The sequence below is a fragment of the Pelodiscus sinensis genome, chromosome 1, assembly GCF_052426305.1.
Source record: "Pelodiscus sinensis isolate ZL-2025 chromosome 1, ASM5242630v1, whole genome shotgun sequence".
Taxonomy (NCBI): domain Eukaryota; kingdom Metazoa; phylum Chordata; order Testudines; family Trionychidae; genus Pelodiscus; species Pelodiscus sinensis.
Genome location: NC_143052.1, coordinates 29,318,342 through 29,342,741, shown reverse-complemented (window position 1 = coordinate 29,342,741; position 24,400 = coordinate 29,318,342). Strand labels below are relative to the sequence as shown.

Below are 24,400 nucleotides of genomic sequence, written 5' to 3'. Positions count from 1 at the left end.
TATGCAAATGAAGCACGGGATATTTAAATCCCGGCTTCATTTCCACTTTTGATACGTCTAATTTATATCCCTCTGCTGACAGAGGGGTGTAGTTTAGACATAACCTTAATGCCCTACATTTTTCAGGTGTTTGACATTTTCAGTGTTTCAAACCAGAGAGCCAATATTGGAAACACCCTGAATTAGTAGCCACTTTTGAAAATGTGACTGTGACTTATCCAGGGCCAGCCAGGAAATCTCCAGCAGTACTAGTGTAACCCAAACACTTCCTGAGTGTGGTGTGTTGTCCCATCTATGGCACTGAGACCACTTACAGCGAGAATAATGAGTGTTCTTTACACTACAGCCTTAGCTAGTAGCCAGCTGGCTTTTAGTCCATATAGTAGAGGGGCTCATGCACTAAACTCCAGAGGTCTTATGTTCAGTTCTGCCATTTGGCATTACACTAAGTGGCTACGTCTACACTGGCATGATTTTCCGGAAATGCTTTTAACGGAAAAGTTTTCCATTAAAATGATTTGCGCAAGAGGGCTTTTGCCCGAATGGGAGCAGCACTGTATTTCCGCAAGAACACTGACGATCTTACATGAGATTGTCAGTGTTCTTGCAGAAATTCGAGCGGCCAGTGTAGACAGCTGGCAAGTTTTTCCACAAAAGCAGATGATTTTGCGGAAAAACTTGCCAGTCTAGACACAGCCAGTATGTGGCTGGATCTCTCAGCTCTACTTTTACTGTCAGCCTCTTATTTTCAGTGTTTGGTTCTCAACTATATCATCTCCCCCAGACACAATTGATCAATTCTTTAGTCAATGTGCACATCTGGAAGTTTGCTCTACTCCAGTTTTAACTGTCCCTACCCAAATTACATTATTCATGTGCTACTAAACTTTTCTTGTAAATTAGATACAAGTATGTTGGTACTACAAAGTGTAACACAAAATCAAAGGCATACAACTTAGCATTTTGTGACTTACAGATTCATTTTTAAACTAAAGCAACGCTATTTTCTGCTATTAGCATGCCTATGGCTGTTTCAGTTTATGACATGAATTTGTTAATGCCAATAACTCAAGCTGAATGACTTCACAGATCACCTCTTTGGCAGGTTTTAGACTGGTTGCCTTTTCTTCGACACCCAGGTGCCTGAGGGTAAGCACTTTCCTTTCTTAGCTGAAACTCACTGGTAAGTCTTATCTTGCTGTCTTCATTTTGTTTCATTCATTTCTAGAAACGCTTCATCTTCCCAGGTCCAGGTAAGACCACTTTCAACATTAACTGTCCTGCTATACACTGAGCTATAGCATGTCATTTTTGCTGGTTGTCATTTCACATGTTAAACCAATGCTGCAGCAGATATTCAGTGAATATTGTTAGTGCAAAAACTTAATAAGTAACTAATAGTCCTGCAGCACCTTAGAGACTAACAAAAAATGTAGATGGTATCATGAGCTTTCATGAGCACAACACACTTCTTCAGATTAATGGAGTTAAGGGGTCCAGGGTACAAATAAATAGCAGAGAAAGAGAGGGGATGGGGAGGGAAAGAGAAGGAAAAAATGGGGAAAATATTCTTTATAATATTAGTCATTCAGAATCTGTAGTAATGGGGCCTTATACCTGAAGAGATAGACATATTATGGTTACTTGTTGATATGTTTCTTACTAAAAGTCCAAGCGCTGTTGAGTGATAGTGCTTAAAATTATACTTAGGCGTGTCCATTATTTTGATACAGTATCCAATTTTGAAGTTCAACTCAACAGAAAGAAGTCTGCTGAATTATGCCATAGGGAACTGGGTCAGCTGGAAATTCCTTTTACAACAAGAAAGCAAAAAGCACAATTGCACAAAGGTTATTCAGCTTCTCATACATAGTTCTTCAGGATCCTTCAAAGCTGCTATACACTTGGGAGAACTGAAATAAGCACAGAAGGCTTGTTAGTCTTTTATAATTTTTCCCAAGTATTATAGCTCAAATACATGTGTAATTCTGGAGACTGCAAACTATGCTTACATAGAACCCAAGCCTGCAAATAAGTACAGTAAATGACTTTATGCATGTGATTAGTTTTATTGAAATGTTACCCTGGTATTCTGCGGAATTTTATCTTAGCTCACTCCACATAGAATCAAAGAATCATAGGGCTGGAAGAGACCCCAGGAGGTCATTGAGTCCAACCCTCTGCTAAAGCAGGACCAATTCCAACTAAATCATCCCAGAAAGGGCCTTGTCAAGCCAGGACTTAAAAACCTCTATGGATGGAGATTCCACCACCTCCCTAGGTAACCCATGTCAAGGGCTTTGTGGAAGTTAGGAGCAGGGATGGAACCAGCAAGCTACTATTCTCTGCAACGCCTCAGAAGCTAATGCTACATTCAGTAAGGGGGGGGGGGGGTTATAATGTACAGGGAGGCAGCATGACTTCATCGGAGGTAGCAGGCAAGTGGGCACAAAGGTTGTTGTCTGCTTTCTCCAGGATCCTTGGTGTTTACAGGTGTAATTTCTTCCCTCCTCTGAGGCTACTAATCATTCCCTTGGAGGAGGGATGCTGAGAAAATCCCACAAGAAAAACCCTTCTGTTTCCTGGTGAGTTTTCCCAGAGGCAGCAACTTCGTGGGTGCTCTGGAGCTAGAGCACACACTGGAAAATAATAGTGGGTGCTCAGCACCCTCAGTGACCATGTCCTCTATCCCCAGTGCCTCCTGCCTGCCAATCAGATCCTTCCTCTCCCATCTAGCACATTCCACTCACCAGTGATCAGCTGTTTAGCAGCATGCAGAAGGTGCTAGGTGGGGGAAGGGGAAGAGCAGTGCCAGGAACAGGAGAAGCAAATGTAGGACCTGCACTGAGAAGGGTGGAACATGGAGGGAAGAGTATCAGAGGGGTAGCCATGTTTTGCATGGATCTGCAAAAGCGACGAGGAGTCCTGTGGCACCTTATAGACTAACAGATGTATTGGAGCATAAGCTTTCGTGGGCAAAGCTTATGCTTTCTTTGCCCACAAAAGCTTATGCTCCAATACATGTTAGTCTATAAGGTGCCACAGGACTTCTTGTCACTTATGGAGGGAAGAGGTAGTGTTGGGATGAGGTGGAGCCAGGGAGAAGAGGTAGAGTGGGAGCATTGCCAGGGGCAGCGTGGGGGTCAAGCACCAGTGGCCAAATCAGAAAGTTGGTGCCTCTAAGTTTTCCCCTTCCACAGGTCTTTCCACAGGGCACAAGCACCTGGTCCAAAGCTATTAACTATTTTCCTCATTGCACGTGCTTAATGACTCACCCATGACATTGTTTCTGCCATGCATATAGGCATGAGACAATTATGCCTTTCGTGATCTGTTTAGAGCTAAATGGGTTATATTTAAATGATTGGATGGGACTTTATTTTTAATTGTCAGTAACTTTTTGAAATCTGTTCAAATGCAATTCTGAGATGTTCTTTTGCTTTGATATAGCTCTCAGAAATGAAAGTCCTAGCAGAGTTATTAGTCACTAGCCAAAATCAAAACCTGTGTTTTCTTTTCATCTGTTTGTATTTTTATTTCTGCTGTATCAGTTAATGTAAGACAGGTCTGAGCATAAGGTACACATGAGAAGAAGCTTGATGAGGTATCATATTAAATGTCATAACAGGTTTCTTCTCTTCCTGCAGGTATCCAATTCGCTTGGTTGTCACATAAAAGAATGTGGCTTGAACAGATCATTCTTTTAAAGTTTGGTAAGTGCAAATATTTTACACATGTCCAGGCTAAACCTTTTTGGTTAACAGTGTATGATTTACATATTTTCCCAACATTTCATTCCACAGCTTTCCTCTTGTCATACATGTTCTCAAAGGTTATTAAATTCTGCTGAAATATAGTCATGGTTAGACACAGGTGCAATGCTACAATGACTCCTTTCTCCACCACCTTCATTCTAAAGCTTGATTCAAAGTTCATTAAAGTCAAAGGAAACACTCTTCAATATGCTTTGGATCAGGCCCTAAAACATGTAATCCATGTCTGCCAACAGTTGATAAATATGAATCTTGGAAGCAAAGCAGGGCATATTAACCGAACACTCCTATTACTTCACCACTGAAAAGATTTATTTGTAAGTAAGCTGCATGTCTGAAGTATATCCTAAGCCATAAATTGAAGTTTGACAGCTTCAGCACTCCCTACAAACACTCTCAATTGATGCTATTTTACTATAACAAAACTGCATTAATAATGTCTCTAGTTTCCCTTGGCATTCTAAATAACACTTTTTATCAGAAGTTGAGCCAAACAGGGTTAAAAACAGGTGATCCCTCCAAGGCTCCCATGCCTGTTCAATGTTTCAGGATAGGACTTGCCTAAAAGGGCAAAACCCTGCAAGGAAAGTCTTAATTTAATGGGAGGAAAATATTGAAAGTCATGTCAGGCAAAGCAAGCCACAACGCTTTGTGATTATTTGATTCAAAATTATTTTCTGTTCCTAAACTTTCACTTTATCCTGGATAAAGGGGGGCAACAGAGACCAAAGCTATAGGTTCATTTCAAAGCACCTGACAAGCTGAGGAATCACTGACTTGAATTCCAATCTCAGTTACACTGGCAAAAATCTGGAGCAACTCAATTTAAATCAGCAGGGTTACTCTAGATTTATATCAGTGGTAAATTAGATCACAATCTGGTCCTGTGCGTGGGGTCACCTGTATCAATAATACTGCATCAATGCTTGCTATATCTACTGATGAAGCACAACACATTAATTATTATTACCTGGTAGTTTCATATATTTATTGCACAATGTAATATTGATCACAATTTTAGCACTGATGTGCAATATGCTAGTTTCCAATGTATTTACAATGATTCAGGCTGGCAATAGGGCACACATTTTTATCAGGGACAGTAATTAATCATTGGAAGAACCTACCAAGAATTGTCATAGATTCTCCCTCATTGGCAATGTTTTAATGAAGATGAGATTTTTTTTTTCTAAAATACATGCTCTGTTTCAAACAGGAATTAGTTTGAGGAAATTCCTATGGCCTGTGTTACACAGAAGGTTAAACAAGATGATCCATTCTGGCCTTGGAATCTATCTACCTATGAATTAGAGAAGCTTTTTGAATCCTGTCAAGTATCTGTAACAAAGGACAAAAGGACAGTGTAGACAAAGGATAATGCAGATGATTTTGCAGTTGATGTGGATGGAGCATACCATTGAGTATGTCACACCATTTTTTTTTGTGTGTGTTTAGTGTTGGTAAGTTTCCTGTGTGCAGAGGATGACTGTGATAATGGCTCCTGTTATCCAACCATTGGAGACCTTCTAGTGGGCCGTAGTGACCAGCTGACTGCCTCATCAGTTTGTGGACTAACTGGCCCTCAGAAATATTGCATTATAAGCTACCTTGAGGTTGGTTCATTCTTATTTATAAAATAATTACACATTATAAGAAAATGCTTCTAGATATGTTTAAAACTTTGTCAGATGGCAAAAGTATGCCCGGTGAAATTATATATTTTATTAGGGCAGGAAGACAGCTTGGCAGTAGCCTACAAGCTGATGTTTAATTTCTCATCAGAAATGCATCAGTGAGCCATAAGAACAGCCATACTGGGTCAGGCCAATGGTCCATCTATCCCAGTATCCTTTTTTCTGATCATGGCCAATTTGAGGTGCTTCAGAAGGAATGAACAGAAAGGCAATCAGCAAGTGATCCATCTCCTATCTGGCAACTGGCAACTTCTGCCAATTAGAGGCTACAGATACCCAGAGTATAGAATGAATCCCTGATCATCTTGGCCAATTACCATTGAGAGATCTATTCCTCCTCGAATTTCTCATTCTTTTGTGAACCCCATTACAGTTTTGGCCTTTACAGAATCCCCTGGCAACACATTCCAGAGGCTTACTATGCATTGTGTGATGAAATACTTCCTTCTGATTGTTTTAAACATGCTGCCTATAGTTTCATCAAGTGGCCTGGTTCTTGTGATATGAGTCAGAGTAAATAACACTTCCTTCTTCACTTTTTCCACACCATTCATGAGTTTATAAACCTCCGTCATATCCTTCTATCATGACCCCTTAGTCATCTCTTTTCAAGCTGAAGTCCCAGACTTTTTAATCTTATATTGCCTTAAATCATTTTTTGTCCTTCTCAGTACCTTTTACAATTCTGGTGTATCTTTCTTGAGATGTGACAGTCAGAACTGTGTACAATATTCAAGGTGTGAGCATACCATGTTTTTATGTAGAGGCATGATGATATTTTCTGTCTTATTATCTATCCCTTTCCTAAGGGATATTTTCAGAGAACTATGCAAAATGACTCCCAAGATCTTTTTTTGAATAATAACAGCTAATTTAGATCACATATTTTTGTTTTTATTGTTGGGGTTAAGTTTCCAATGTGCATGACTTTATCAAAATTGAATTTTATCTGTCATTTTGTTGTCCAGTCATCCAGTTTTGTGAGATACCTTTATAACTCTTCACAGTTGGCTTTAGACTTAACTGTCTTGAGTAGTTTTGTATCTGAAAATTTTGCCACCTCACTGTTCACCTCTTTCCCCCAGATCATTTATGAATATGTTGTATAATACTGGGGTCCTAGCACAAATCCCTGGGGGACACCACTATTCATTTCCTTCCATTCTGAAAAATGAAATTTATTCCTGCCATTTGTGTCCTGTCTGTTTACCAGTTTTGATCAATGAGAGGACCTTCCCTCTTATCCCATGACTGCTCAATATGATCACAAATGAATACATTAATCTTCAGTAACATCTGGCTTCTGCTGTCTTCACATAGTTTTCCTGTAAAATGTCTCATAAAGGCAAACATACACAGTGTATGTCAGTTTGATGGGCATTCATGTATATGAAGAAAGTAGTTTTGTAAGACTGTGTCTACACTCCAAGCTGGAGGTGTGAATTCCAGTTCAAGGAAGCATACCCTTACTAGCTCTGAGTGACACTAAACAGTTTCAGAGGGGTAGCCGAGTTAGTCTATAACAGGAAAAACTTAAAAAAGAATAGTTTAGTAGCACTTTAAAGACTAACAAAACATGTAAATCAGTGGTCTCCAACCTTTTTACACCCAAGATCATTTTTAAAATCTCAGAACAAGTGAAGATCAAGCGCCCCACCCTTCCCCCGAGACCCCACCCCTTCCTTGAAGCCCCACCCTCTCTATTCTCCTCCTCTCCATCACTTGCTATCCCCAGCCCTTATACACTCTGCACTGCCACTTTTTCCCCCCAATTCTTATGTAGGAAGAGGTTTTTCCAACATTTGGCATGTCTAGACTGGACCAAATGAAAGAAAAACCCCTTCTTTTGGAATCCCACTTATTCCTCATGGAATGAGGAACATAGGTGTTACCGAAAGAGCATGTTTGCTCTTCCACTAAAAAAAGTGGAAGAACATCCCTGGATGCGGAAGAGTTTTTCCCAGATATCTCTGGAATCCTGGAAAAACTCCTGCCGTCTTGCTGTACCCTCACTGGGTTGAACAGGATGTGTGGGCTCTGGGGTGGGAATGAGGGATTTCAGTGTGGGAAGGGGTGAGAGGTGCAAGCTCTGGGAGGAAATTTGGATTCAGGAGGAGGTGGAGAAGGAGACACTGGCTTGGAGAGGGAGCTCCAGACTGGGGAGTGTAGGGTCAGATGGAGGGTTGTGGTACTAAGCAAACCACAAGCTTGTGGCTGTGAGGATGCAGGAATTTTGGTTTGGATATGTGAGGGGCTCAGGGTAGGGGGTTTCAGTGTGAGAGGCTCAGATCTAGGGTCTGGGGGTATAGGAGTGTTATGAAGCTGCGGCCATATAGGGGCTTGGCCCCAATTGGGGGTTTGTTGGCCAGACTTCATTTTTAAATAAAATACTATGTTAAACACAAAAAGTTTCTGCATTTTCTTTATTTATGAGGACAGGGAACCTGTTTTGAGTCAGGGGGTCACTGACCCACAGAAAAGTCAATTGGGCCACACAAGGGAAATGCAAAAAAAAAACTTCTCCCCAAAATCCCCCAAGCCTCCCTAATATGGCCCCAACTGTGCTGATGGGAGCAGGGGACATGGTGGTGGGAGCAGGGGACAGAGTTCTGAGGTGGGGGCAGGGTTCTGTATCAGGGGAAAGGGGACAGGGTGCAGGGAAGGGGGAAGAAACAGGGGCAGGGTGTGGGGGGGGAGAGGGAACAGAGTGTGGGGGAGGCAGGAAGTCCCCTTCACCAGCTTCCTCCCAGGACTCCACCCCTACCCTGCCTCCCCCATAGAGAAGGGAAACCCTCACACATGTCTCCCCCTGGGCCAACCCCCACCTCCCACGGTGCAGGGAAACCCCCGTGCACACCTCCCCCGGGGCCAACTCTCCCTCCCGCAGCACAGGGAAGCCCCTGCGCTCCTCCTCCAGGGCCGACGCCCCCTCCCGCAGAGCGCCCGGCTCGCCACAGACCTGGGGGAGGGGAGCAGCCAGCGCACTTCCAGAACCCCCGGAAGTGACGCGAAGGTGTAGGACTTCTGTCCACCCCTTGGGAAGCCAGCACTACCTCCTTTGTCACTGGAGGTAGGTAGTGGGGCTTCTCGGGGGTGGGAGGGAAATGGGGGCGCCCGAACGCCTCGCAATTGACTGGTTGAGACCTCGTGATCGATCAGTTGATCATGATTGACTGGTTGGTGACCATGGATGTAGATAGTATCATGAGCTTTCGTGGGCACAGCCCACTTCTTCAGATGACCGGAATGTTGGAAGTCCAGAACCAAGAATAAATAAGGGAAGGGGGGGGGGGAGGAGGAAAAAAATTGGACGGGCAGGGGGGAAAGACAGTGGGTAGATAAGTTTCTAAGGGGTAGCCGAGCCAATCTGTAACAGAAAAAAACTTAAAAAGTAACCAGTAGTCTATTAGCACCTGAAACACTAAAAAGTTAAGAGGCTGATAAGAACCATTAGCATGCACTAGGAAAGGAAGAGTACTAACACCAGATTCCTCACAGACATCAAGAACTATTGGCACCTTCATGGTTTGTTAGGTTGATAATGTGCAAAATATCTCAATTTAGACCATTAGCATTAGAATTAAACTTGTGAATGAAGTGGAGTTCCAATCCTTCTCTGTGTATTTGGCTTACGGAATTGGTCTGAAACAAAACAGCAATTTGGAGATCCATTAATGAGTGTCCAGGAAGGTTAAAGTGTTCCCCAACAGGTTTTTGTGTCTTGCCTTTGCGGATATCTGATTTGTGTCCATTAATTCTTTCCTATAGGGACTGTCCAGTTTGTCCAATATATATTGGACAGCAGTCCCCCTCTGGCTCAGCTACCCCTTTGAAACTTATCTACCCACTGTCTTCCCCCCCTCCAATATTTTCCTTCCCCCCCCCCCACACTTCCCTTATTTATTTTTGGTTCTGGATTTCCAACACTCAGGTCATCTGAAGAAGTGGCTATGCCCTTGAAAGCTCATGATACTAAAAATAGTGACCAGAACACTAAAAACAGTGTTGATGTGAGGGACAAGTTACCCAAGTACATGCCTATCTGAGATGCTAAGCATATATTTGATGGGGACTAACTCCTCTCACTGCTCATGCCTCCACAGCTACGCTCTACCTTGAGACTACATTTAAACTGCACGATTATTTCTGAATAAGCTATTTGGGAAGAAATATTACAAAATAACTTATCTGAAATAACGTGTCTATGCTACAGGGAAGCCTGGAAATTAGTCCGAGGCAGGCTTTCCTAATGCACTACCTTGATTAGAGCCCCAGGAAGCTCTTTGGGGTTATTACTTTGAATGGCCTGAGGGAGGAGCTATTTCAAAAGAGCAGCAGTGGAGCATCCACACTACTGCTATTCTGAAATAGCTATTTCAGGAGAGGCATTATTCCTCATGGAATGAGGTTTACAAATGCTGAAATAAACTTCCCGTTACTTTGAAATTATTTCAAAATAATGGGCTAGCTGTGTACATGCTCTCATAGTTATTTCGGAATAATGTACATTATTCCAAAATAATGCTGCTATGTAGATATACCCCCACTAGCTCACTAAGGGTATATCTTCTTGAGCTGGGAATTATTCTTCCAGCCCAACGTGTAGATCCATCCCCAGTGACAGGATTTTGTTTTTTGTGTACTGCACCTATAAAACTTTTAGAGTTAGCTCCTCAATGGAGGTAAGGACCCAAATACCTTTGAGGCTCTGGGCCTAAGAGTCAGCTGGATGCAGCTGACATTTTGTGTTCAGTTTAGATGTGGTCTGTTGCAGAGAAGACACATGCATGATGTTGTTTTGTTGTGTAATTTAAACTAAAATTCATTAATTAAGCAACCATTCTTTGTTTATGAACAACATACCAGCATGTGTATGAGCTTTGACTATGCAGGGAGGTTAGGTGACCTCCCTGACAGTTTTGTGAACATAAGAGTGGGATAGGATAAACAAAGCGTGTGCGCGCGCGCGCACACACACACACACACGAAAAAGCTGCAAAAACTGTCAGTTCTGACATTGAAATTGAAATACATGTATTTGGGTTTTTATAATTCACTAAATTGCAATGAATTCAAATCACCTTGCCCTAGAGCAGCAGTTCTCAAACTTTTTGGGTTCCGGAGCCCTTTACATGCGTAAAAATTTATGCGGAGCCCCAGTGGTCCACTGATTATAAGTGTTGTACTTATGCGGAGCCCCAGCGGTCCACTGATTGTATGTGTTGTATCTATCGATGTTTCCAGTTTCTCAACCTCGCGGAGCCCCTGGAGATGTCTCGTGGAGCCCTGGGGTGTTTTTCAGTTTGAGAAACACTGCCCTAGAGGACCATACACTCATTACCTTGATGGAACGCATCTTGTCCTGTTCTACATGGCTGCACTGGCCTTGCCTGCACTAAAATCAATCTGGCTTTGCCACATGTGTAGAAACTCACTGAGGAAGTCTGCACTATGTGCATACCATGAAGCCCAGCTCGGAAGGGACCCAAATCTCTGTTCAGCCAAGCGTAGGCAGTAGGAAAGTGATGGATAGGGCTATGCAGCTCCAACAGTCATTGCCCCTTATCAAACTTCCCTGAGCAAGGACTATAGGATGTGGCTCCATGAAGTTAATAAATCATCTTGAGAAAAAATATTTTTCACTAACTACCAGATGTGAACTTCAGAGGGAGTTAATAAGACATTGCTCATTTTAGAGATAATTTTTAAATTACTATTTATCACCTTCTGGTCAAGTGCTGTGACATGTTTAAAACATAATATACTGCAGAAATGAGATAGATGGTACATATGGAGCTAGAGCTGTTCACTTTATTCACTGTAAATAATCTGATGAACACTTTTTCCATTCTTAAATAGTTTGTGAATTAGTCTTGTTTTCTGTGAATCTTTACACTTTTTGCAATTATCCACCAAATAGTTTGAATGAACATTTCTCAGGCAATATGTTTATTCATTAATTATTTCTAATAACTATTTACTCTGTTATTTGTTTTGTGTGGGACATGATCCTACAAAGATTTATGCAGATAATTCACTTTAGGCATTTTAAGAAATCCCATTGAAGGCTTGATCTGAACAATTCATTGAAAATTATGATTCAAAATTCAAAACACAGTTTGATATTTATGTGTTAGTCCTTTTTATAAAGTGTGACTGTATGTTTCCAAATTGCATGCTTATGTGAAATATCTTATTTAATATATTATTCCACTTAGTATATATAAAAAGTTTGCAAAGAAAAAGAGAAAATGTGTTATTGGAGAAGGTATTAAAACTGCAAGTTTCAGGAATTAATGTAACATGGCAGATTTTGCTATTTAGGCAAGCATATGCTTGTCATGTAGGGAGCAAAACATTTCTAACAGACAAGATCAAAGGAAGTCAAGTCATTATCATGTCATATCACAGATGTCTATACACACGTGAGCTCTACCCCTGCTAACCATTTTTGTAGCTTTAGATTTCTGTAAAAATAGCATTTTAAAATGAGGTATTAGGGATATTTTTGTTATTTCTATACAGACATACGCGGGGTTATACATGCTTGTAGTAATGGTCACATATCATATACATTCATTAGTGTTTAAAGTCCATAAAATAATTATATATGTTACTTATACTGTATTTGTGATTTTGTAAAATACTTACTAATTCCCTCGGGATTATACTATTTGGAAACACACAAACACTTTACATACAAAAGTGTAATTGCTTTTCCTTCCAACAGCCTCCCCAACCCTACAGTCAGAAGTCCTTTCCCAGTCCCCACTCCATATTCTCATCAGTCTCTCAGACATTGCTTGTGTTAAGACAACAAGGAGTCCTGTGGCATCTTAATGACTAAAGCCAGGCATTCACTTGCTGTGCTGGAGATCTATCTTCTGGCATTTGATTTAGTGGGTCTAGTTAAGACCCACTGAATCAAACACTGAGGATGGCTCTGGTCCACGCCAGTACTCCTTACAGTCACAAAGAGTAAGGGAAGCCAACAGGAGTGTTTGCTCCTATTAGTCTCCTTCTGAGACCTTAACCTGACCTTCCAGGTGTAGTGTAGACCTGGCCTTACAGATATATTTGGGCATAAGCTTTTGTGGGCAAAAATTCACTTAGTTATGGGTCCTGAGCGCTAACATGAATATTCATGCCAATACCCAGCCTTCCATTCTCAAATCTAATTTTCTCCTCTGAATCTGGTGAAATGCATTTTTGCCTATGAAAGCTTATGCCCAAATAAATCTGCTTGTTTTAAAGGTGCCATGGCACTCTGTTGTTTTTGAAGATACAGACTAATACAGCTACCCCTCTGATTCTGGTGCTGAAAAACTTTATGCACCAGTAAGAAAGAGATAAAAGAGTTATTACTTTTCTAGTTAAGATCAGGTCGGTAATTCCCAACCCATGCAACAAGCTCCCCCTACTCAGGAAAAGCTGGGGGAAACAGCTGTCTCTAACATGCTGTGATAGTCCCCAAATTTTGCTGTAGCTCAGTGGTTCCCAACCTTTTTTTATACTGCAGACTAGCAAACCCATTCACAAACTCTTCGCAGACTGGTAACATTTTATTTGCATATTCATTATGGTAATTAATTTTAAGAGGTCATGTGTTATTTTACATCACATCTATATGCACACAATACATGTCATTGTAACCTATCAGAGTTTGCAGATATCTACAATGCTAAAAAAATTCTATTAAAAGAATCCTTTCCTTTCTTATCTGATCTTAAGCCATTAACACCTATGTAAACTTTGTTTGAAATGTAATCATGCAAATGTCATATGCTAAGCCTTTTGTTCCGGTATTCAAAAGCAGCCTAAACATTTTTAATCCACCTGAAATTTTGGCACCACCCCACACAGCCTGCCCCTATCCAGGAGAGAGTCCTATGTTTGCAGCCCAGCTAGGGGTGCTGTGTTGAGACAGACAGGATTTGATTCTTGCTGCCTGCAGCCCAGATGGAAGCAAGTTAAGACACCCCAAACTCCCATCTGTCCTCACCTCACTGCACAGATGCCAACACTGCCACCCATTTCCTCCACCTACCCTATGCAGTCTGCTGCCTCACTCCCAGACCAGGAAGCTGCTGTAAATCGCTCCTCTTCCGTACTTACTGCATGCTCCAAACTCCCTTCCCCTCTGGCCCCCTCCTTCCCAGCCATGTACTTTCTCCCTCCCTCCCCTCTTATGTCCCCTTCACTACCAGCATGCTCATTCGCTGAAGCAGGGAGCTTTTGGTGCTAAGGGAGTGCCCCTCTCCAGCCAGGAAGCTCTCTGCTCAGCAGCCTTAAACCTCTGAGCGGGGCTCAATTAGAGGCTGCATGGCCACACTGCCATGCAGCTTACAGGGATCTTAAATTCTTGCTGAGCCAATCAAGGCATGGGCATGGCCTGGCAAAGTGGTGCAGCCTGGCAGCCAGCGGTTCACAGCCTGGCACCAGACCACAGCCCGGAGATTGGGAACCACTGCTTTAGCTAACCAAGGCCCCATCCTACAATATGGACATGTGTCCTATATGCACACGAGACAAGCTACTGAGCTCAGTGAGACCACTCACATGACAATTTTAGTGTGCGCATAAGTGTTTGCAAAACACAGGTCCCAAGGAAGGATGCAGCAAGCAACGGAGACCTCTCAAAGGAGGGGGTGAAGGAGAGGATGGAGCTGGTACGGCCCCAATCCTGCAAACACTGAGGCATGTGCTATCTACTGGACAATTGGGACAGAGACTGCAATGATAGTTTGTCTTGTTTATTCTGTTTTTAGGGTGAACAGAAATGCTTCCTTTGTGATTCCAGATACCCATATAATCCCTATACCCAGAGCAACAGTCACCGAATTGAAAATGTTATTACAGCTTTTGAGCCAGACCGAAAAAAGAAGTGGTGGCAGTCAGAAAATGGTAGGATACAGTCACATAAGGTTTCTCAGTTTGGTTAGTTATTTATTGTAATTAATGTTTGCAGTCATTACATTATGAAACCAGAAGACAACATGGCAGGGGTTCTCAGCCATTTTCTTCCTGAGGTTCCCCCCAATATACTAAAAAATTACAGGGCCCAAGAAGTGAGCAGCTCAGGGCTTCAGCCATAGGGAGAAAGAGTTTCAGGCCTCCAACTGTGGGCGTGGGAGGCTCAAGGCTTCTGCCCCATAGAGTGGCAGGGCTGAGGGCTTGGGCCTTTAGCTGTGGGGCACCAGGACAAGGGGCTTCTACCCCATAAGCATAGGTGGTGGGTATAATAGGCCAGGAGTGGCTAAGCTTCTCCTGGGACAGTCACTGCTGCCAGATGCCTGGGCCATGGTGATACCGCCCACACTCCACCTCTTCCCATCCTTTCTCTGCCCCCCACCCCCGATACCCTCACCACCTGCCACTGCTTGTCTGAGTCCCTCCTCTCCTCCACTACCCCTCTCCCTTCTTGGAGGTCCCCACTGCTCACCATGTCCCTCCTCTCTTCTACCCCCTTCTCCATTAGCCCTCCCCCCATCTGCCACTTCCTGCATCCCTCTAGACAGTGGTGGACCCCTGGGGGAAGACTGTGGAGGAGAGAAGGGACACAGTGAGTGGCAGGGGCATCGTGGGATGGGGGAAAGAAAGGAGGAATGCAGCAAGCAGCATGGACCTCTCAAGGAAAGGGGTAAGGGAAAGGAGGGAAGCAGTGAGCTGCAAGCAGAGGGGACCTCACAGGGTGGGAGGAGAGGAGGAAGGCGGCGGTGAGGGGGCCTGGCAGGGAGAAAGCCAAGCAGGAGCAGGGCTGGGACCTGGGGTGGAGTATGGGTAGGGCTGTGGGTGGAAGAAGTAGGACAAGGAGAACTAGCCTCCCCCAGGGGAAATGTCACTCACCCTCCGTATCTGGAGGATGCCAGGTTCCTGCCCCATGGGCACCAAGGCTTGAGGCTTTAATCCAATACTGGGGGGAGGGGGTGTGCTCAAAGCTTCTGCAACTACTGCTTTGGGGTGCCAGGGCTTGGGACTTGGCACTTTCTGCCCAGAGTACAACCATTCTTAAGCCAGCCCTGCTTCACACACCCCTGAAACCAACTCATGGCACCTCAGGAGCTGTGGAGCCCTGACTGAGAATCACTGCTAATGCCACGCAGTAGTTTGCCCTGTCATAGGACCTGAGCACTAGCATGAATATTCACATCAATACACAACCTTCTATGCTCACATCTAAATTCCTCTTCTGCATAATACTGGGGTACACTTATTCCATAAGCTGGACTATCCATACGTATTAATGGCAATTAGCTTTCTCCAACCTGCCACTTCTTGCTCAAACTGGTTTATGGTGGCTACTTCCATGTTCCTGCTGTGTTCTCTGTGGTCATCATCTACCATTAACTTATGGCTCCTGCTCTGAGGCCTGTTATTTGTGCAAGACCTTGTGGAAGTAGTTATAGTAAAGGCTATATTTTAGCTGAGGAGGGGCTAAAGACAATAATCCCTGACCATAAATTTTGCACTCTCATATGGAAGGACAAACAAGTAAACAAAAAAAAATACAGTACATCATAGAATTCTGCTAGAAAGTGGTTCTGGAAAGGCCATTAGCAATCTGGTTACTAGACAGTTGAACCACAAAAAACTATAAGCATTATTAAGAAATGAGCAGTGTTGGTTGTTAATATTAATAGGCATTATTGTGGGCCCTAGGTAAGATGAGGGTTATAGATTAATCTGTTATGGTTACAGAAGATGATAAAATATGGTTGGGTATTAACAAAATAAATTAAGAAGGGACATTAAATCCAAATCTGGATGAACCCCAGTCTAGTTCCTTAATTTAGGGGTTCTTCAGACAATGTAAACCGCATGAGGCCCTCCCTTCTGCTGGGGGACCAATTACTTTTCCTTTCATCTTTGTTTTAAATGGTTTTCATGGTGTAAGACTGTAAGGCTGTGTCTAGACTACATGGCTCCGTCGATGGAGCCATGTAGATTAGAATTATAGGCAAAGGCAAACGAAGCCGCGATTTAAATGATCGCGGCTTCATTTACATTTACATGGCTGCCGCGCTGAGCTGACAAACAGCTAATCAGCTGTTTGTCTGCTCAGCGCGCTAGTCTGGACGCTTCCCTGCAGACATCAAAGCCCTTTGTCGGCAGCCCCGTTATTCCTCGTGGGATGAGGTTTACCGGGGCTGCCGACAAAAGGCTTTGATGTCGGCAGGGGAGCGTCCAGACTAGCGCGCTGAGCCGACAAACAGCTGATCAGCTGTTTGTCGGCTCAGCGCGGCAGCCATGTAAATGTAAATGAAGCCACGATCATTTAAATTGCGGCTTCATTTGCCTTTGCCAAAGCAACAAATCTACATGGCTCCGTCGACGGAGCCATGTAGTTTAGACGTACCCCATGTGTGAAAATGCAGGAAATCACTTCACTGCATTTATCTTATTTTTATACTTGAACAGACTGATCTTTTTTATTTCAATTATATTTGTCTACATTAACTGAAGAGTCTGTGTTTGCTTCACTAGATTGTATCTTCTTAATTAACTCCAAATAGCAACCTGAAAAAGAGCCTGTTATGTGTGACAAATGTATATTGCATCCCAATTATAATTGTAATAATTAATCAGGCTACACTGGCATCACAAACAGGATTGGTGAAACTCGTAACAGAAACCCTGTGGCAGGGGCTGTGCTGGGGTGGATGGGGGGGCTGTTGGGCACCCCATAGCTACCCCATAACTGCACCCCTTTCTAGCAGTCCAGCTTTGGAAGCAGAGTGGAGAAATCTGTGACTGCTGGCTCGGCATCCAGCTAAGAGACTCAAAAAATAAAGGGAAATCTCAGAAGAAGAAGTAGAAGAAATAGCAGAATAATGTTAACCTGTGGTTCTCAACCTTTTTCTTTCCAAGCCCCCCTCCTTACACCATGCTATAAAAACTCCAGGGCCTGAGGGTGGGAGTGCTCAGGGCTTTAGCTGCAGAATACCAGAGCTCAGGGCTTGTGCTCCACCGAGTGCCATGGCTTGAAACTTTAGTTCTTTGGGGAGCAGGGGTCAGAGCTTCTGCCCCACAGGACAGGGTGGGGCTCAGGGCTTCTGCCACAGGGTGGCAGATTTGGGGGTTCCAAACTTTATGCCCTGGGACCCAGCCATGCTAAAGCTGCCCCTGCTTCACAGACCCCCTGACACCAGCTTTCAGATCCCCAGGGGCCATGGATTCCCCCACCCCCACCCCTGGTTGAGAATTGCTGCAATATGATACATTATATTTCTCTCTGATTTATAATGTTGGAACATACATTTACAGTGATTTGGATCTGTTGATTTATAACTACACAGGAATTCAGAAGCATCTGGTAAAAAGAAGTAACTTATCTATAGAGAAATTGTAAACATGATACCTTGAATCAACTCATTTTCAACAATTGTACCAAAGCAACTACAACAGGATTGAATTACCAACCATAGAAATATTTTTTTTTCAAATAGCATCAACTTATAACTTAAATCTGTTTCTGTGACAAAACCTACAGCTTCATAAACCACAATTGTGCACCCATGGGAAAGAGGAGTAATTTTACATGATTTTTTAATTCCTTTTCAGGTATTGATCATGTTAGCATTAGATTGGATCTAGAAACCTTATTCCAGTTCAGCCATCTTATACTGAGTTTTAAGGTATTGGTATTCTGATTAGATATTTTTCTTGAGCCTTTGGGGGTCTATTTTTCTTGAGACATAGACCCCAATTGTCTGTGGTCTGAATTAAATCTGGGATCTCTGTGCTTAGTGTATGAACCTCTGCTGCATGAGCTAAAAGCCACCTGCCTGTTAGCTAAGGCAGAAGAACAGACTTGTTATTCTCTCTGTAAGTGGTCTTGGTTCCACTAGATGAGACAATACATTATACCCAGGAAGTGTGTGGGTTACACCTTCACATACCTTTATATAAAGAACACAATGGTTGCAAAGTCAAATGCTCAAAAGTGAGGAATGACAGAATTAAGGTTACCAGGGCAACATTTTAATTTGGCTCTGTGTATGTATGTTTTATGTTATAGTCTATAATTACATGGTCATATACTATTTTTCCTAAAGGACTCCACTCGGTTCTCTTGCAATTGCTTATTCACCATTGTTCCCCATTTTGGGTAGTTCTAGTGATTTATTGTTGCTGAGAGAACTCGGCTGATGACCCCTGCTTCTTATGTGCATCAGTTCTTACTTAGACTATTTCAGATAATCAAGTGTCACGTGGCTATAGGGATGACACTATCCCAGGTCGGATGGGGGTGGTCCACCTCACTCCTATTGCACTTATCCCCACCCTTTTTTCCCCAGCCAGTGCCTCTATTCCAGCCCCAAAAGTCTGCCTGCTCTTTCCCTCTAGTCCCATATGTGACCCAATGGTCACAGTCTATAACTCACCTTATTGGCAGGGCAGTACTGTTCAATAGTCCACACGTGACCCAATGGTCAGAGTCTATTTGTGGGGGAGTAGATAGGGGAAAGGTTTACATCTCCCTGCATGGGGGTCCAGGCCCTTCTACTCCACTGTACCCCATCCCAGGGCCCCGTTAGTGGCTTGCTCTTGCCACTGAGTCAGCAGGGAAATCCTAACCACAACGCACTGACTCCACAACATGCCCAGTAAGGTGCAGAGGTCGTGGCCTCCTCTGCTTTCAGGGCTGAGTAGGGTTGCCGGGTGTCCGGTTTTGAACTGGACAGTCCAGTATCTTGGCTTTCTGTTTGGGAAACAAATTAAGAAAATATAAATGAGAAAATATAAATGTCCAGTATTTTCTAAATAAGATGTAATGTAGATTGCGATGTAATATCAAGTGTGTACGGTATTTTTGTTGAAACCACCTGGCAACCCTACTGCTCAGTGCAGAGGGAGTACGCCCTGTCACATCAAGTATCCCAAGTAGTTGACTGGGGAATTAATCCTGGAAGCCCCATGCTTGGAACTGTCATCAACTGTAAACCAGAAAAGGCATTCTTATTTGGAATAAGAGTGTCCACATGGGGAGTTATATCAGTATACTTTTGCCAGGAAATTTCCTCTTGCAGAAAGAAACCCTTATGTTTAGGGTATGTCTACATGGCAGTCAGGAACATACTCAAGTTTATTTTGATATAGGTTGAGTAACCAAAGCAGTGAAGCCATAGCTGCACAGGCAGGTGTACAAGTGTGGGCCAGAGTCCTGGGTAGATGGAGCTAAATGAAAACCAGCTCAAGTACATCTGGAAATGCTACAGTCACACTTCCCATTTGCAGTATAGACATATGCTTAGTTAAATTAAAAACTTTCTTCCAAAAGTCTGTTGTAAGAATTATTGCCACGTTTCTTCTAGACCTTTCGGCCTGCGGCAATGTTGGTTGAGCGTTCCACAGACTATGGTCACAGCTGGAAGATATTTAGGTATTTTGCACAAAACTGTGCTGAATCTTTCCCTACCATCCCTTCTGGGCCAGCTAAAGGAGTGGGAGACATTGTTTGTGATTCAAGATATTCAGACATTGAGCCCTCTACTGAAGGCGAGGTATTCCTTAGTATTTGTGCATGTTTTAATTCAAATTACCTTGATTTCCTTCTCATGATAATGAGATATCAGCCAGGTACTTTGTATCCTATGTCTGATTATCCTCTCACACTGGTTTGACAAGGGGAAATGCCTGCACTGGGTTACACAGAGAAGAAAATCAGACCACCGACTTTTATTTTGAGTTTTAGGTTCCAATGAACACATACAAAAATGCATTCAAAACGATGTGGTTTCTCCAGGTTTCCATTCTAAACCATAAGCCCCTTCCCACAACAGATCTTCACGCCTCCTAAACATCTGCTGATCTGTGGAGAAGCCTGTTCTCTGATAGCAGTAGGTGACAGCCAGCTGGCTCCCTTTAGCTTCAATCTGTGGGACATGAGTAGGGGTGGGCAAGATGAGCTTGAGTGGAGGGGAAAAAGGGGTACGATCAGAACTGATTACAGAAAAAGAATGGAGAGGAAAAAATGTACCTGTTAATAGTAGGACTGGTGCTAATGAGGCTGAGTAGACTGGAAATATTCCATTCTTTGCTTTTGAGGTCAATGATATGTTAAATGTAAGGAAGACTGGTTTTATAATAGGCCCCTTTATTTCTCCACTCAAGCTCATCTGAAGAAGTGGGTTTTGCCCACGAAAGCTCCTGATACTATATGTATTTTTGTTAGTCTCTAAGAGTATGTCTACACTAGCCCCCTAGATCGATCTAGGGAGGCTAATGAGGGTGACCAAAATTGCAAATCAAGCCCGGGATTTAAATATCCCGCGCTTGATTTGCATGTTCCCGGCTGGTTGCCATTTTAGAAATTGACTAGCCCGAAGTAACTGCCCGTGTCAGTGAAACGGGATTCCGATTTAAAGCTCCTAAATTAAAGCTCCTAAATCGAATTAGCTGCTAAACCTCATTCAGGAGGAATACCAGCTAATTCAAGTTAGGGCTTTAAATCAGAATCCCGTTTCACTGCCACATGTAGAAGTGGGCAGTTACTTCGGGCTAGTCAATTTCTAAAATGGCGACCGGCCGGGAACATTCAAATCAAGCGCGGGATATTTAAATCCCGGGCTTGATTTGCAATTCCGGTCACCCTCATTAGCCTCCCTAGATCAATCTAGGGGGCTAGTGTAGATGTACCCTCAGGTGCCACAGGACTGACTACTCATTGTTTTTAAAGTTACAGACTAACACAGCTAACCCTCTGATGAAATTTTATTGGTTATTATTTACCCGGATAGATAGATTAGATAGATTTTAACTAAATTATTTGCCTTTATGTACTAAAATAATACTTTGCATGTTTAAATATATATTAATTTGTTTTGCAGGTTGTCTTGAAAGCTTTGGATCCCAGCTTTGAAATAGAAAATCCTTATCTCCCTTGTATCCAGGGTATGTATAGTTTGGGTTTTCTTTACGCATCATTATTTGATGGTCTTGTATGTTAAATACTGTTCTCCACATCCTCCTAGTGCAAATCAGCATAATGTAGCAATCTACAACAGCTGAGCATGCTGTATTTTTTCAAGTGGATAGAGTTTTTAGAGAAATTATGGGGGTTTTATTTCCTTTCTCTTATTCCAGAACTCATTACCTTAACAAACCTGAGAATAAATTTCACGAAACTCCACACTCTTGGGGATACTTTATTTGGAAGAAGGCAAAGTGATCCCATTGAAAAATATTATTATGCAGTTTATGAAATAGTTGTCCGTGGAAGTTGCTTTTGTAATGGCCATGCCCGCCAATGCAGTCCAGTGCAGAAATTGCGGGGAGATGTTTTCCATCAGCCTGGAATGGTAAGCTTCCAGTCCTAAAAGGGGATTCTTTATCTGGTAGTTTTTGTATGACTATCCCTAGATAGTAATTTATGATTCAACATTTTAAAAAATATTTTCACATTGCTTTCTCCATTAAAAACACTGTGACAGATTAAAAGAGATCAGAACCTGACTGCCGTTGGAACTATATTTCTAAAATATGTGACACACAAGCATGTTAATAATAGCATGAAAATGCCATAGCTGTAGTGGTGCAAATATAATCCCAGTGAGTAATCTGTATTGCATGCAGAGTTGAATGGCTACTTTATTGGGTACATTCCACAACCCCAGCAAGCCTTGGTGAAAACTACATGAAAAGAGTCATCAGCACAAAGAGAATTCCCTATTTTTACATTAAAATAAAAACCAAACTGGTGAACAACGGATTGTCCAAGAATCAGACACAGAATAAAATGTACCTTCATATTTGGAAGTAGTGTTTTTCCTGTGGATAAATTATATAAGTGTTTTTGTCAGTAGAAGTATCTTTTCTAAAATGTGTTCAGTTTGTTTAAAGCAGGCTGGTTATTGCTCCACATACTGTCCATGCCTCTTTCTCGTGTAACTGAGAAGTGTTTATGTCAGATGAGGGAGCCAGAGGGCTCTGAATTTCTCTACTTATGCTGGCATACCACAAGCCTAGGTTACTTAAATATTTTTATATGTAAACATTTTAGGCTTGACATATAGTTTTTAGAGCAGTGGTCCTCAACGTGGTGCCCACAGGCACCACGGCGCCCACCGGGCCATTTCTGTGTGCCCACCGAGTGATCGGGCTGGCCCCGCCCCCGTGCGCGCAACGCATGGGTGCTGCCTGCTCCTGGACGCGCAGCACAGGAGTGGCGCCGGCCCCAGGCATGCAGCACATGGGCTGTTCTGGCCCCGGGCGTGCAGCGTATGGGTGGCCCCGCCCCATGGGTGGCCCTGCCCCATGGGTGGCCCCGCCCCTGGGTGTGCGGCACAGGAGCAGCACCGGCCCCGGCCGCGTGGCATATGGGCAGCCCCACCCCTGGGTGTGCGGTACAGGACCGGTGCCGGCGCCAGCCCCGGGAGTGCGGCACATGGGTGGCGCTGGCACTGGGCACGCAGCGTATGGGTGGTCCCACCCCCGGGGTGTGTGCGCGGCCCCGTCCCCGGGTGCCTGGCACGTGAGTGGCCCTGCCCCCGGACGCCCGGCAGCCCCGAAAGTTTGGGGACCACTGTTTTAGAGGGACTCTACCCAGCCAGATGAGTACATAGGACTCTTCAAGTGATGTAGAACTGTTCAGTTTCGGCAAATGACAAATTTGTGGATTTGAAGCTTAACTCAGCAAAGAAAGAAAAGTCACTCTTGAAATCTGTTACTTTCTGGAGAGGAAAGAAACCTCAGAAATACTATGTTTTTTTTATAACAAATGTAACCCTTCTGCTAGGCCGAGTTAATAGCAGCAAGAGCCAGGTTCAGTATCTAGGGGTCTCCTCCAAACAAGGTAATACAACACCGGCTCAAGCCCCCACCCAGTGACCTGGGAAATCGTACATACACCCCTGGGCGCCTCAGAGAGGCAATTCTTCCCTCTCGCAAGCACAGAACCTCAGTATAGCAGCAAATCTTTAATAACATGAGGTAACCGACATCAGCATTAAATTGGGAAAACACTACAACTCGGATTCATAGACCAAACGTGAGCAAAGGCCCACCCCCCAGCCACGAATTACCCAAAGTCCCCAAAAGTCCAACACCCCAAGAGTTCCTTAAGTCCAGCAATCCAAAAATCACCCAAAGACCCAAAGTCCAACACCCCAAAAGTCTCTGCCCTGGGTCAGTGCCACCCCACGGTTCAAAAGTTCACCTGGCAGGGTTTTACCATCCCACCCTGGAGGGGGGCGTGGGTTGATACACCTAACATGGTCCGCCGATGGCTCTGCCTCTCCATAGGGTTCTGCTGCTGCCATCAACGTGAGTCACTCCGCCATTCCATCTGCTGTCCCGTGAGCTGCCTCAGCTGTCCCACGAACTGCCCTGCTCCGCCAGCCATCTCGGTCCACGCCCCTTGCCACCAGCTGGTTGCTCCTGCAGCTGCTCCACTGGCTGCCGCTTCTACCAGCTGCTCGCAGGTCATCCCCACCAGCCGCTCTGCTGGCTGCCTGTGCTTGCTGGTTGTCCCCGCAAGCTGCTCTGCTAGTAGCTCAGCAGTATAGCATCAGGCTCCCCACAACCACAGTGATTTCAGCTCATAACAGAGGAGCCTCAGTGCTAGTGCTATATTGGCCCACAGTGAAGTCAGCTCAGCAGCTCGCAACTAGACTCCTAATGGAATCCAAATTAGCTCTGCCACAGTGGAGAGAGGAAGGGGTGCAATCGGTGTTGTTTAGGCCCTCAGACAGTGCCCCACCACCAGATACAAAGACCTGTCCCCAGCTTCTCAACTTGACTGGGTTTGGAACCCATGCCCCTTGTCTAGCGAGTGCTACTTAGTTTATGGCAAATTCCTCTGTCATAAAAAGTTCCATTATTCCATTGTCCTTGATTCACATAATCAGAGTAACAACACTTTATCCCCCCTGCCTCAATAACAGAGAGACTAGGGATCCCACAGTGGCCAAAGTGACCATTTCGGCTGCTGTG

At 43.8% G+C, this 24,400-nt stretch overlaps 1 protein-coding gene across 3 annotated transcripts in view; it reads left to right on the top strand.

Annotated features, from left to right (window-relative positions):
- Positions 1-1,178: 1,178 nt before the first annotated feature.
- Positions 1,179-24,400, top strand: part of LAMB4 (laminin subunit beta 4) — a 105,269-nt gene continuing 82,047 nt past the window's right edge. For 2 of the 3 annotated variants that reach the window (XM_014572173.4, XM_075927267.2), the window contains exons 1-8: positions 1,179-1,253; positions 3,648-3,713; positions 5,229-5,386; positions 14,236-14,371; positions 18,029-18,102; positions 19,783-19,971; positions 21,298-21,361; positions 21,554-21,768. In XM_014572173.4, the coding sequence (XP_014427659.3) occupies positions 3,680-3,713; positions 5,229-5,386; positions 14,236-14,371; positions 18,029-18,102; positions 19,783-19,971; positions 21,298-21,361; positions 21,554-21,768 (870 nt within the window). In that variant the 5' untranslated portion in view covers positions 1,179-1,253; positions 3,648-3,679. The remainder of the gene's footprint in view (positions 1,254-3,647; positions 3,714-5,228; positions 5,387-14,235; positions 14,372-18,028; positions 18,103-19,782; positions 19,972-21,297; positions 21,362-21,553; positions 21,769-24,400) is intronic. The other variant, XM_075927273.2, reaches the window with a different exon arrangement.